The 15134-nt window shown below is 43.3% G+C and overlaps 1 protein-coding gene and 1 long non-coding RNA gene across 21 annotated transcripts in view; one reads left to right on the top strand and one right to left on the bottom strand.

The window, feature by feature from the left end:
* PPP1R1C (protein phosphatase 1 regulatory inhibitor subunit 1C) overlaps positions 1-15134 on the bottom strand; it is a 118108-nt gene that overhangs the window by 53810 nt on the left and 49164 nt on the right. For 2 of the 4 annotated variants that reach the window (XM_038585036.1, XM_038585035.1), the window contains exons 3-4: positions 11161-11198; positions 8979-9039 (exon numbers count right to left, since the gene is read on the bottom strand). In XM_038585036.1, coding sequence (XP_038440964.1) covers positions 8979-9039; positions 11161-11198 — 99 coding nt within the window. Of the gene's footprint in view, positions 1-8967; positions 9040-11160; positions 11199-15134 lie in introns of all 4 variants that reach the window. The other 2 variants (XM_038585037.1, XM_038585038.1) reach the window with 1 other exon arrangement.
* The window catches only part of LOC102155256, a 130415-nt gene continuing 128719 nt past the window's right edge, over positions 13439-15134 (top strand). For 14 of the 17 annotated variants that reach the window (XR_005384831.1, XR_005384828.1, XR_005384825.1 and 11 more), the window contains exon 1: positions 14122-14374. This is a non-coding gene — a long non-coding RNA (uncharacterized LOC102155256). The other 3 variants (XR_005384824.1, XR_005384823.1, XR_005384826.1) reach the window with 3 other exon arrangements.

Genomic DNA, 15134 nt, shown 5'->3' with positions numbered 1-15134 from the left:
CAAAGTCCATGCCCCCTCATGTCAGGTCTGGTAAAATTATTATGATCAATGGCTTTCCCTGACTTGAAGATTATCCCTCAGTTATTATGACGTGTCACATCCTTGCTGCTGTCATCTACCACCCTCTAAAAACCTATTGAGGGTAGCCCTGGTGGCGCAGTGGTTTAGCACCGCCTGCAGCCCGGGGTGTGATCCTGGAGACCCGGGATCGAGTCCCACGTCGGGCTCCCTGCATGGAGCCTGCTTCTCCCTCTGCCTGTGTCTCTCTGCCTCTCTCTCGCTCTCTCTGAATGAATAAATAAATAAATCTTAAAAAAATATAAAAATTATAAAAATAATAAAACCTATTGAACCTTCGTATTGTTTCCTATCTTAGGTTATTCCTTATTTGCATTTATTGCTTAAGTGTGAAAAGAGGCTGGATTAGGGTAAAATATCAAGATCCCAACCATCCTTGGAGAAAATAGAACGTAGGAGTTCCAATGCTGCAAGCATTCAAAGATGTCTTTGACATACCAGAAGAACAATCTCTGGACACTGAAGTAATCAAAACTTGGCTTTAGAGAAATTAAAAAGAATGAGAGGAAGATCTTTTTCAGAAGTACACATAACATCTGACTTGCTATGCATTAAAAATGGTAATGCAATCCTAATAGAGCCTGCTATACAATGCCATTTTGAGCCAGCTGCTTCGCTTTGCGTTCAAATTTCCTTTTTAAATCGATAGCACTTGCTTTGCTCTCTTCAGTTGAAGGCATTTGCATTCCAGTAAAACACACACACACACACACACACACAAAATGAGGATGGAAATGAGTCAGCTATTTCCTGTCCCAAGACTCAAACCTACTTTGCTTTTCTGAAAACACGATTCCAGCTCTCCAACAATAATTTAATTGGCTGTGCTGTAAATTGCAAGGCTGACCACCAAATAAACACCAAAAACGTCCACACTGAGTATTCAGTAGTCAGCTGTCATTTTCCTGATAATCCTCAGAACTTTCTACTTATATAATTATAAAGCATTATATTGCAAAGGGTAATGGAAAAGTAAGTCTGTTTTCCATGCAAACTTCAACTTCTGTCATTTTTGTGAATCATATGCATTATAAATTCATGACTCATCTGCACAGATGAAAAAATGTAGTCAGCACAAAATATCTGAAACACAACAATATATCTAACAATAATAATCATGATATCCTCTGGCTTTATGGGATGGAGCCCTGATATATAAGTCTATTTGATAATTGGTTGAATGGTGGCTTCCAGGAGGACTGATAGCAACTAGAGAGAGAGATGTGTTCTACAAGGCCCTCTCTTTGCCTTGTTCTGTTTGATATGTTTATTACAAGTGTGGATAAAAATACCAAAGATAAGTTTATCTTATCTGTGGTGACACACGATTGAGATAAGAAAGGGATGAAAGAATCACAATACAAAATATGACATATTCATGTGACAGCCTGATTCTAACAAGAGGAAATTCAATTGGGATGACAGCACTGTCTTACTTTTTGGTTAAAAAAGAACATAATGCTAAAATGGGAAATGCATGGTGAATAAGAGGGTTTAAAAGCAATACGTAAGAAAGGCTTGAAAGTTTTGATTCGCTATTTTTCATCAACATATATGGATGACAGAAAACGTTAGTAAGATTTTAGGTTGCATTATTAGAATGAAATAATCTGGGTGGAAGGAGGGGATAAGCATAATTGAAGTCTGTATTCTATTCCGATCAAACCACACTTAAATATAAGGTTGCTAGTGAATGATGCACTTTTAGAACGATATAGGTAAAGTGCAGCTTATTAGGAGATCAAGAAAGAATGTGAAAAAAGCTGAATGGGAGGCATGATTGACATGGTGATTATTTTAACCTTGAAAGAAGCAAATTAAGGGTGAGGTGAGGACCCATTAGATGTCCTGAAATATTTAAATAGTTGTCATTTTGAAATTTGCCACAAATAGTAACAAGATATAAAACAATACATGGACACAAATTTCTAGAGACTTCAACAGAAAAAAGTTCTTTCTAACAGACCAGAGAGAAGGTAATATCCTTAGGAGATGATTCATTCACCAATACTTGTGCATTAGGCATATTTTAAAAACTATTTAAAAATACATTTATAAGCACTGCTCATGTCCCAAGCATTATGTGAAGCCCTGCAGATACGGTACTAAATAAAATTGACGCTGCCCCTGTGGCCAGTATATAGTATATAGTATATAGTATATAGTATATAGCTGGGCCTCATATGTACTTGCTATGAAAGAACTCTAGAGATGACAACTATCAATAGGGAGTTTATAGCTATAGAAAATTTAGACTGGAGGGTTAGCAAAAGCGCCTTTCAGAAACTGATCTTTAAGGACAGGGCTTGAATGATAAGTAGGAGTTATCCAATGAAGAATGAGGACAAGGAGGAGGCGGAGAAGAACATTCTGGGTGAAGGGAAGAATGTGTGACTCTTTCGTGTACCCGTGAAGAGCTTGGTGCCTTCAGAAGCTCGCAGAATGCCAGACGTCTGGGACTCAGTGGAGGAGAGCAGAGACAGATTGGAGCCATGGTCCAGGAAGCTTTGAAAACTTTCCTCTAGAATAGGGTTTTTACCCAATGGCAAAGGGGAGCTATTAATGAGTTTTAACTGAAGAAATAGCATATAAAAGTTCACTTTGGCTACAGTATAGAAAACTCATGGGAGGCAAGAGAAAGACTAGCTGTTGAGCAACCCGGTACAGGCATAGCTTGATTTCTTGCACTTCTCTTTATTGCACACCGCAGATACTATGTTTTGTTTTGTTTTTTGTTTTTACAGATTGAAGGTTTGTGGCAACCGTGCATTAAGTAAGTCTATTGGTACAGTTTTTTCAATAGCATTTGCACGCTTTGTGTCTATCACATTTTGGCAATTCTCACAATATTTCACTTTTTCATTGCTACTATATTATGGTGATCTGTGATTAGGGATCTTTGATGTTACTACTATAATAGTTTTGGAGAGCCATGAACCGTGCCCGCATAAGCTGGTGAACTTAACTGAAAGATATGTGTGTTCTGACTACTTCACTGAACAGCTGTCACCCACGTCTCTCCCTCCTTCTTCTTGAGCCTCTCTATTCCCTGAGACACAACAATATTGAAATTAGGCCAGTTAATAACCCCACAAGTCCTCTCAGTGCTCAAGTGAAAGGGAAGAGCTGTTAAGTCTCTCAGGTTAAATAAAAAAACTAGACATGATTAAGCTTAGTGAGGAAGACATGTCAAAAGCCAAGCTAGGTCCAAAGCTAGGCCTCTTGAGCCTGGGTTAGCCAAACTGTGAATGTAAAGAAAAATTCTTAAAGGAAATTTAAAGCGGTACCCAGTGAACACATACACATACACACATACACACACGATTAAAAAAAAATGAAACGGTCTTATTGCTGATATGGAGAAAGTTTGAGTGGTCTGGATAGAAGATCCAACCAGTCTCAATATTCCCTAACCCAAAACCTAATCCAGAGGAAGGCCCTAACTCTCTTCAGTTCTATGAAGGCTGAGAGAGGTGAGGAAGGTGTAGAAGGAAAGCCTGAAGCTAGCCGAGGTAAGTTTACGAGGGTTTTTTTTTTTTTTTCTTTTTTAAGAGAGAGAAAGAACATGCATGAGCAAGGCTGGGGGAGGGGCGGATGAGGGAGAAGAGAGAGAATCTTAAGCAGGCTCCATACCCAGCACAGAGCCCCATGTGGAACTCCATCTCACGACTCTGAGATCATGACTTGAAGTGAAATCAAGAATTGGACGCTTAACCGACTGAGCCACCCAAAAGCCTCTGGCTTCTAAGGTTTAAAGAAAGAAGCCATCTCCATAACATCAAAGTGCAAGGTGAAGCAGCAAGTGCTGATGTGGAAGCTGTACCAAGTTTCCAGGAGATCTAACTGAGATCATTAATGAAGGTGGCTAAACAACAGATCTTCGATGTAGATGAAACACCTTCTTTTGGAAGAACATGCCTTCTAGGACTTTCGGAGCTAGAGAAGAAAAGTCAATACCTGGCTTCAAAGCTTCAAAGGACAGGCTGGCTCTCCTGTTAGGGTTAATGTAGCTGGTGACTTTAAGTTGAAGCCAAAGCTCATTTACACCAGGATGTAGCTGGTGACTTTAAGTTGAAGCCAAAGCTCATTTACTATTCTGACAATCCTAGGGCCCTTAAGAATTATGATAAATCTACTTTGCCTATACTCCATAAATGTAAAAACAAAGCATGAAAGACAGCACCTCTGTTTATAAAATAGTTTACTTAATATTTTAAAGCCCACTGCTGAGAACTACTGCTCAGAAAAAAAAACAAAAGATTTCTTTTAAAAGATTATTGCTCAATGGCAATGCACTTGGCCACCCAAAAGTGCTGATGGAGATGTACAAGATTAACATGCCTGCTAATGCAATATACATTCTGTAGCTCATGGGTCAAGGAGTAATTTTGACTTTTGAGTCTTATTAATCAAGAAACTCATTTCATTAAGCTCTAGCTGCCATAGATAATGATTCCTCGGATAGATCCGAGTAAAGCAAATCAAAAAGGTTCTGGAGAGGATTCATTATTCTAGGTACTACTGAGAACATTCATGATTCATGGGAAGAGGTTAAAATATCAACACTAACAGGAGTTTGCAAGAAGTTGATTCCAACTGTCATGGTTGACTTTGAGGGGTTCAAAACTTCCATGGAGGAAGTAACTGAAGATGTGGTGGAAACAGCAAGAGAACTAGAATTAGAAGTAGAGCCTAAAGATGGGACTGAATTGCTCTAACCTCATAATAAAACCGTAAGAAATGAGGAATTGCTTCTTACAGATGAGCAGAGAAAGTAGTTTCTTGAGGCGAAATCTATTCCCAGTGAAGATGCCGTGAAGATTGTAGAAATGACAACAAAGGACATAGAATACTACATAAATTTAGTTGATAAAAAGTGGCAGGGTTTGGAAAGATTGACTTCAAGGTCAAAAGTAGTTCTATTGTGGGTAAAATGCTCTCAAACAGCGTCACATGCTACAGAGAAATCATTTGTGAAAGGAAGAGACCATTGATGTGACAAACTTCATTGTTGTCTTATTTTAAGAAATTGCCACAGGGGCTCCTGGGTAGCTCAATCGGTTAAGCATCTGACTCTTGATTTCAGCTCAGGTCACGATCTCAGGGTCATGAGATTAAGCCCCCAGGATGCCCTCCATGCTCAGCAGGGAGTCTGCTCAAGATTCTCTTTCTCCTTCTCCCTCTGCCCCTCTTCCTGCTTGCACTCACTTGCACTCTCCTCTCTCCAAAATAAATAAGTAAAAATCTGAAAGAAAAAAAAAAAAGTAATTGCCATAGCCACCCCAGCCTTTGGCAACTACCACCCTGATCAGTCAGCAGCCATCAATATGGAGGCAAGACCCTCCACCAGCAAAAGATTATGGGGTGCTGGAAACTCAGATGATGGCTAGCATTTTTTAGCAACAAAGTATTTTTAAATGAAAGCATATACATTATTTTTTTAGACATAATGCTATTGCACACTTAATAGACCACAGTATAGTATAAACAGCTTTTATAAGCAGTGGGAAACTAAAAAATTCATTTGATTTGCTTTATTGCAGTGGTTTAGAATACCTCTGAGGTATGCCTATTTCCTTGTGATTGTGATTGATTGTGATTGATTTGAAATATGGTGGTGACGTCGAAGATAAGAAAGTGGGAAACATAAGAGGGCTAATGGGGTGAAACCCATGAACTAGTGTTCCACTATTGAAGAGAGTGAAAGAGAAGGAGGGGCCCCTGGAAGCTCTCAGAACTCAGCAATACACAGGTAGGCAGATAGATATTCCACTTGCTGAGAAGGGAAACAGTGCAAGACAAACTGATTTGGCGTTGAGAAGATTCCAAGGTCAGTCTTGAACTTACTAATTTTGATCTCATTATCTCTTTGATCTCCATGAGACATGTTAGGTAGGTGATTGGATATTTGAGTCTGGTCAATCTTTAGACTTACTATAGCAGAATCACTTGGAGATTTTGATTATCTGGCTCCACCCCAGGCCTAATATGCTGGAATCCTCAAGAGAACGTTGCCAATATGGTACCCTGAGGTTAGATGCATTGGAAAAAACTCAGTCATCACTGGCTAGTTGCCCTAGTTAACCTGTAACCTCCTTGAACACATTGGATGCCTATAATGTTATAAATAAAAAGGCAGACCAAGTACTAAATCTGTTTATTACGTTCTAAGAGTAAATGTGTGGACAAACCATGAAACATCGCTGAAAAAAGGGATCCATATACAGATTCTTCCATTTACATTGTCATACTTGTACCATATGATGTTGTCATCTTGGCCATAAACTAATTGATCCAGGTATGAGGCCCTAAAAGGCAACCACCCAATAATTCCAGTGGTCCTTGAGATGATCTTTCTTCAGAATCCAGCCTAACTGATACACCATTCTGGATTGTAATTAATTTACCAAATCATATTTTTCTCTTTGACCATAGGGGAGGGAAGTGGGAAAAATTAAAACTAGAACAACAGAAGCATTTGGATATAGACCTGGACATGTCTCTGTTTCCCGAAACTTGGTGGAGACATAAGCGCCACTGTTACTTTTGAAAGAGAAAAACCAAATGCACTTAGGAGACAGGAGACTAATCTGTCCATGCGTTAAATGAAACAGAAATAGGTGGGGTGTAGCATCTTGCCCTCCTGCCACCTTGGCCTCTGTACCTGGTAACTCCTGACGACTGAGCAAAGGAAGGGGGAAGCAAGGAGTTTGGCCAGTTTGTTTTTTGTTTTGTTTGTTTTGCTTTGTTTTGTTTTACTAACCAGTTATTTACTGGGTCCTTCATGAAATCCTGGTTGGCCTTTTTGTCAGAGTAGTTTTTTTAGAACTATTAATCACATCTGTTTCTGCTTTGCTCTCCAAGCAAACTTTTTTTTTTTTTTTTTTTTATACTCAATAACATATAATGATGCTCCACTGCAATTTGAAGAACTACACATTTCGGAGCAATTGTATTATCGTATTTAGCATCTCAATAACATTTCCTTTGCTAATTCATCTTTCTTATGATTGAAGCTTCTTAATATGCTCACAATGCACCATATGTTACCATAGCTTAATTTCGTCTTGAAATATTCATTTCTAGCTCTTGGGGACAGGTAGCCTGAATAAAACATGTGGATTTAGCTTTCTCTCTCTCTTCCTTTTTTTTTTTTTTTTTTTTTTTTTAATCAGAAGCAGGAGATTTACCTAGGTATTTATTGGTTATCAAGAGGGCCTAAGTAACTTGTAATAACTGCCTGGTAGCCTCTTGAAAGAATTACTATGCTTTCCCAAGCCTTTAACCCAGGACCAATATGACTGTCACTGAATGTTCATCTTGGAGGGACTGACGGTAGTAAGGTCACATGTGAAAATGTGCAATATGACTAACTTCCCTAAATGTTAGGATCCCACATTCTTATGATATTTGAGAGCTAAATATAATGAAAGCTCCTGGGACATCGATTTTAAGAATTTCCTTTAAAAATAATATTATTATTCTCCGAGGATATGAGAACAGTATTCCTTTATTTAGTTAAGCCATCCCAAAATAGAACAGAGGAAATCATTAAATAGTGAACATATATCTTTTACTGTTGCCCATTCATGCCAAAACTGATGTGTCTTAAAATTACAAGATGACTTACAATAGGAACTATATCTTCAAATGATTATATTTATCTTTCAGGAGAGGGAAGCCTGATAGTCTCAAATAATTACCCCGGAATAAAGTACAATACTGGTGATTGTGTTATTTACTGCAGTCTTACAAACAAATAAACATGGTGTTTTATAGCTGCACAGGAAGGAAGTTTACTGAGAGTAGTTATTAATGTGTCCATTTATATTCCACCTTCCTGAAAAAAAGCCTCAAATCTAGAGAGAATACAGAGTGGAAAATTTCACTCCCAATTTAGACATTTCTCCAGACTCCAGAGGAAGCTGCTCAGCTGGCCTCTCTTGTAGTTGAAACTGAGCTTGATGAGCCACTGGGCCAACAGCCCAAGTGACAGGCTGGAGTAGGAGCTACTGGACAGAGCTCACTCTGCCTCATGTCAGGAACATTTTTGTGTGAGAAATAAAAGAAGTAGGGCACAGGGGTGGCTTAGTGCTTGAGCGTCTGCCTTTGGCTCAGGTCATGATCCCGGGGGGTCCTGGGATCGAGTCCCGCATCGGGCTCCCCCCAGGGAGCCTGTTTCTCCCTCTGCCTGTGTCTCTGCTTCTCTCTCTCTGTGTCTCTCATGAGTAAATAAATGACATCTTTAAAATATAAAAAAAATTTTTTTAAATAATAAAAGAAGCCTTCCCTGGAACTGGTGTCAGTCAGAATTCCGACACACTTAGATGTTCTTTTCCCAGTTCCAGTTTTGGGGGAGAAATTTGGGAAAATGCCAGGATCTGAGCTAGCATTTCTAGTTGTTATTTGAACAGCTGTTACATGTACAGCGAATAGCTGTTTGATTGGGTTTCTTAGAGCTACTCTTGATACAAGGCAATGAGGCAACAGTTTACATTAAATTTGCCCCAAATTCAAGTTACTCTACTTTGCATAAGCCAAGAAAAAAAAATGGCAATCGTCTGGCAACACTGGCAAGAGTAATTAGGGATTCTGGAAAGATCCCTTCAAAGAAAATATGTGAGGAAGGGTAAAAGAAAAATCTCTGTCATTATTTTGGAAAATGAGAATTTCCAGACTGAATTTCTGAGACATTTCTAGTTATTCCTTCTTCAGCTACCTATTTTATTCTTGATGAAACTAAGCTTTCAGTGGATAAAGTAGCTTATTGAAAGTCACATGATCAAGCTGTAGAGCTGAGACTAGATCAAGCTTATGGTCCTTGCAAACAGACAGCCTAGCCTGCCAGCCGTGAACTCAACATTCACAGCAACCCCGCATAGTCAGTACCTGAACAGTACCTTTCATGGCCGGTGGTGTGTACACGCTCTGCTTCCTTTGCTTCGGGGATGCATTTTGTGACTGTGAACAAAGAGAAAAGAGGAAAAGTCTTATTTGAATAAAAATTAGCCCTGTGAGGGAGATAAACATTGTGCCACATTTCAAAGAGCTTTCTGATTCCCCTTTGTTATGAAATACAACTCAAATCAACGAGAAATTATACACATGTTCGCTGATAGCACCGTTTTAACAGATATATAAAGCTACTTTATCAGAAAACCCTTCATCCCTTGCAGTCTTGAAATTACTCTTTTACTCACTTCAGAGCATTCATTTATTTTTAAAAGAAAAAAAAAAAGAGACACCAATCCCTTTTGTTTGAGAGAAAAATCGTAAGTGCCAGAACAAAGTGTACTCCAAAAGCTATGTCCACGGGATAACTATACCTGCTCAAAGGATTTTTGATTGGTTCTGCATAGATAATGAGGGTCTTCGGTAAGTGATACCAGTTTGTAAACTTCTGGAATTGACACGTTCAGTCTATCTTCCCCATTTACTTGGAATTACAATGTGGAGATAATATTCTCTTCTTTTTTCAAAAGATAAATAAGTCCTCTCCTAACCAAACTGCTGCATAACACTCTTACCTATGCACACGAGACCAATAAGACTCTCTTCTTACCGGAGAGAATGTTTGCATTAAAAATTACAAAAATTGCAACACAGAAACATATTTAGAGACCAAAACCACAAACTATTCGTATATATGTGAATATATATAATATTATTTATTATTATAAAATACATATACACCATCTACACCCCAATCCGATTATGTCAAAGATTCCTTTTTAGTCGTGTGTTGATTTATATTTCAATGTGGCAAAGGTAGGGGTCTTCGTCAATGAGTTTTAGTATCTAGAGCAATTATTTTTACTTTGATAAGGTCAGGTATGAATAGTTACAAGACACTTTTGGGGAATTATTCTAGGCTTTGGGAATTTTTCTAGGTGTATTGGAAAGAATATACAGAGTCTGAAAAACTAGAAGCTGTTTCAATGACGTTAAATAGAATTTAAGGTATCTTTCCTTGTACATACTAAAGCTTATTTGCCCTCAAAGGTATTATCAAGATATAGACATTTGCTTGATGCAAAAACAATATATTAAAAAGTAAAAAAAAAAAAAAATTCAATTAAATAGTTGTCAAATCCGTATCAACCAAACAAATGGTACGAGCAGATTTCTTCAGAATAGAAGGTCTTAGTACCACCAGTTTATTATGTTAAACATGTGGATGGTTGATATTTCTGGCGTTCCTTTACTGTATTCAGTCTCATCTGGTTGATTTCAAGAAGCAATCATTTTGGGATTTCTTGTATATTTCCATATATACATTCAAAGATCAAGCAGAAAATTAATCCTACAGGAAAGTTTGTTTAGCAACATGTAGTAAAACTTACTAAGCAATAAAAACTGCTTTATATGTATGAGTTCTGTTGTCAAAGTATTTCAAATACACAATCTCATTAAAGTTTTAGAAAAGTCTCAAGAGATACTATTCGGTATTTTGTTCTTTCTACATTTTCCTCTGGGTATTGCTCTATGATTAATGCAGCCATGGGAATTGGCTAATATGCCTGCACACTACGTGATAGTTGTTCTATTCCTGAGCATGAGTTTACTTATGTCCTTGTATTCAATTTATCCTACATTATCAGCTCCCCTAGCCTCCCCTGGTTCCTATTTTCCATAGGAACTCTCCTCTGAACTCCTACACACGTATGTGAACCTCTAGCCTCGGGGTCTGCTCGTGGCTTCACAGACCAGCAGACTCTTCCAGGGGTGCCCGCTCCCCAGCTTCTTGCTCCAGGATCCGACCTTGGCCCTGCCTGTAGTTGGTCATAAACAACTAGTCACTAAGTTGAACATATCAATACCATATCTTGCCACTAAAGCAATGGTTCATCGTACGAGTTTTATCAGGGGTTGGCATTTCGTAGGTTGACAACCAAAGTACCATAGGGGCAGAGATCTAATGACCCCATTTTGTTGTTTCTTTACTCAGGAAAAGCAAACCAGTTTTTACATGACATATTTTTATAAAATATTAAACCTAAAAAAAATATTAAACCTAACTAATCGTGTTTGTAATTTAATTTTTAATGAACATCTACTTATACAAAATATAAGAAAACTTACTTCAGCTTGTGTGTTGGTTACCCTCTTGTCATCTATTTCTGCAAGAGAGTGGATATAATTCGTTAGAAAATGGGTTTCATCTTTATAATATGCATATTAACATTTGCAACAATTTGATTAAAATAATTTAATAACTGCCTTGTGTTTCTTTTTAAAGATTTTATTTACTTATTTGACAGAGAGAGAGAGCATGCATAAGCAGGGGGAACAGCAGGAAGAGAGAGAAGCAGGCTTCCTGCTTTGTAGGGAGCCCAATCCCAGGACCCTGGGATCATGACCTGAGCTGAAGATGACCTGAGCCAGAGGCAGATGCTTAATGAACTGAGCCACCTGGATGCCCCACCTTGTGCTTATATGACATCTGTGGCTTAGGGAAAGGGGGACAGAAGATGGTTTTCTTCTGAGATAGCCTTTTCCCTAAGCTTTTTTTTTTTTTTTTTTTAAAAAAGGCAGTTAAAAAAAAAAAAAAAAAGGAAAGGCATCCCTTTTGAAATTTCAAATTGCCCTCCTTCCAGTAATCCAGAAAGGAACCAGGGAAAATGGCCCTTGAACCAACTGTTGGTGTCACCAACCTCGCAGTGTTAAGGCGTAAAACAATCTCCTCTGTGGATCTTGCTGCCAATCTACTCACTGCAGCTTGTCAGATTTCCTCAAGTTTTCCACTAAGCTGAACAGAGCTCCTTTTCCATTCTGCTCAGTCACTCAGACTCTGAGAAGCCCTTTTTCTATATGCTTCTGGAAAGAATCAGTTACCCTGTCAGAAATCTTCCTTATGACAAAGCAAGGGAAACATGTACCCTGTATGCGGAAAGAGGAATGTGAGAAAGAGGCGGGGGAGGAAGAGCTGCTCACATGCTGCCCTTCAACACAAGGAGGGCCTGCAGGGCTGAGTTTCTTTCCTCCCTCACTTACTTTCCTTGGATCCTGATTTTTTTTTTTTTTTTTTTTTTTTAGTATTTACACATTTATTTGACTTCCTTTAAAAATCTCTCCCTCTCTCATCTGTACTTCAGGGGCTAGGTTTCTCCACGTTTCAAGAAAATGAGACTTGGAGGGGCACATGTGTGGCTTAGACGGTTAATGGTCCCACTTCTGGTCTTAATCTCCGGGTTGGGAGTTCAAGCCCCAGTTGGGGCTTCATCCTAGACATAGAACCTACTTAAAAATAAAAATAAAAAATGGACTTGGAGACTGTCTTCTGCAATCAGACTGCAGCCAGCTGTGCGACCCCCTGAGCGCCACGTGCAGGGCCGACCGCAGCATCAGCATCGGTACTGGAGGTGGTCGCGGTGGGCTCCCACCCGGCAGGAGCAGGGGGGAAGGTAGGCGCTCAAGGCTGCAAACCCCCGAGCTACCTGGAGCCCCAAAGCCACCTGGCTTCAATCCTCCCGAAACAGGGAGCCGTGCAGAGCCCCGACCTCCTTCATCCCCCGCCTTTTGGAATGTTCACCCCTGGCCGGCCCCGCGGCCCTGCGGCCCTGGGAGGCGACCGTGGGCTGGTCTCAGGCTGCACGGGCAGGGGCAGGGGCAGGGGACGGGGCGGGGGCAGGGGCACGGGCAGGGGCAGGGGTAGGGGCCAGGGCAGGGGTGGGGGCGGGGGCAGGGGCACGGGCACGGGCCAGGGCAGGGGCAGGGGCCGGGGTCAGGGCAGGGGTACGGGCAGGGGCCAGGGCAGGGGTACGGGCAGGGGTAGGGGCAGGGGCCGGGGCAGGGGCCGGGGCCGGGCTTCCCGCAGCAGGTGACCGCGACCCTCGTGCCCTCGTCCTGCGTCTCTGCGCAGCGGGGCCGGGTCGAGCCCCCCGGAGCGGATTCCCGGGGGCGGCGGGAAAGCGAGCAGCGCCCAGGGGGAAGCCTTCGGGGGCAAGAGAGGAGCCGCGGGCCTGAGCCGCTTCTGCATTTTGGCGCCACCTCCACGCGCAGAGGAACGTGCCGAGCGCGGGCCCTGCAGGGGGGGGGCGGGGGGGGACCGCGGAGGCCGCCCGAGGCCCGAGGCCTGCAGGTGGGGGGGCGCGTGCTCGGCCGGGCGGGCTCCTGCGGGGCTCCCTGTCGGGCCCGCGTGGGCCTCGCAGCTCCCCCCCCCCCGCCCGCCGAGCCCCGCGCCCCGCCCCAGCCCGGCCGCCCCTGCTCGGCCCCGTAGGCGACCCCGCCCCTTCCCGCCCGCGGTTCGCGGGCTCCGTATCCCCAGTTGGCAGCAGGTCCTACCGGACGCACTTGGGGGGCGTCGGGCCCGAGCGCTGCCCCGGAGTCGCCCCCAGCTTCGCGCTTTCCCGGCGGCCGGTCCATCGCGGCTAACCCGGCACGGGGCCCCCCGGGGGAGGGAGGGGGCGGGGAGGGCCCCCAGGTGAGGGAGAGGGGCGGGGCCCCGGTGAGGGAGGGGGTGAGGCCCCCAGGTGAGAGAGGGGCAGGGGAGGGCCCCCAGATGAAGGAGGGGGTGGGGCCCCCAGGTGCCGGAGAAGGGCGGGGGAAGGGCCCCAGGTGAGGGAGGGAAGCAGGGGAGAGACCCCAGGTGAGGGAGAGGGCGGGGAGGGTCCCCAGGTGAGGGAGAGGGCGGAGAGGGGCCCCCAGGTGAGGGAGAGGGGCGAGGCCCCGGTGAGGGAGGGGGTGGGGCCCCCAGGTGAGGGAGGGAGCGGGGGAGGGCTCCTAGGTGAGGGAGAGGGCGGGGAGGGCCCACGGGGGAGGGCCCACGGGGAAGGGAGGAGGCAGAGAGGGGCCCCCAGGTGAGGGAGAGGGGCGAGGCCCCGGTGAGGGAGGGGGTGGGGCCCCCAGGTGAGAGAGGGGCAGGGGAGGGCCCCCAGATGAAGGAGGGGGTGGGGCCCCCAGGTGCCGGAGAAGGGCGGGTGAAGGGCCCCAGGTGAGGGAGGGAAGCAGGGGAGAGCCCCCCAGGTGAGGGAGGGAAGTGGGGCAGGGCCCCAGGTGAGGGAGAGGGCGGGGAGGCCCCCAGGTGAGGGAGAGGGCGGGGCGTGGGTCCTGGGGGTTAGGAGGAGGCCGGGGCATGGGGAAGAGGCAGAGGTCTCCAGAGCCCGCCCTCTCCCCCTCGCAGCCGCCCGGTGGGGTCTCCCTACCGCCTAACTTAGGGGCCGAAGCCCAGAGCGTGAGCTCATGGCCCCAAAACTGAAGGAGTTCAGCAGAGTAACTGCGGAAGGACAGTGATGGAGATCTGCATTTGTGGACGTGAAAGCATCGTATGCAAATTAAAAGGACTTCAAAACTATAGGTATGGTATTTTTTATTCCATAAAGTATAGATAAACCATCTGGAGAGAGATGATAGAAAAAGGCATGTATATTCTTTTTCTAGTGAGCACGCATTACTTTTATAATGAAAAACTATATGTATCATGTGGATCTATAGAAACACAGGTATGGGGATCCCTGGGTGGCGCAGTGGTTTGGCGCCTGCCTTTGGCCCAGGGCACGATCCTGGAGACCCGGGATCGAATCCCACATCAGGCTCCCAGTGCATGGAGCCTGCTTCTCCCTCTGCCTGTGTCTCTGCCTCTCTCTCTCTCTCTGTGACTATCATAAATAAATAAAAAAAAAAAAAAAAAGAAACACAGGTATGTAGTAAAATTTCTAGGTAAGGCCACAGTACAGAACATTGGCGTTTCACACAGTAAGAGACCAAAACGGACAAGCAGCAGCACAACATAAATACACGAAATAAAATAAATTTTAAAAATAAAAATCAAAAAATAGATAAGCAGTTAGAATCACTAGTATTCGACACTATTATTTATGCTGAACTTGTCTTGATCAGCAACATTTGGAAGTTATGGAACCTAATAATGAATTGACCCGTGGCTTGTACAGGGGTAGGCAGACAGGAGCTACTGGCTGAGGACAGCAATCACAGTTATTTGATAAAAATCACTGGAAGTTTATTATATGAGTCATTATCAGACAGCTGTGAGTACAGTGGATGAAGCAGTTCTATCAATGCAAAATCTTTGCTGTCTTTTAAGTAAATATCAGCTA

This window comes from Canis lupus, chromosome 36, assembly GCF_011100685.1.
Source record: "Canis lupus familiaris isolate Mischka breed German Shepherd chromosome 36, alternate assembly UU_Cfam_GSD_1.0, whole genome shotgun sequence".
Taxonomy (NCBI): Eukaryota; Metazoa; Chordata; class Mammalia; order Carnivora; family Canidae; genus Canis; species Canis lupus.
This window is presented reverse-complemented; position numbering and strand designations above follow the sequence as displayed.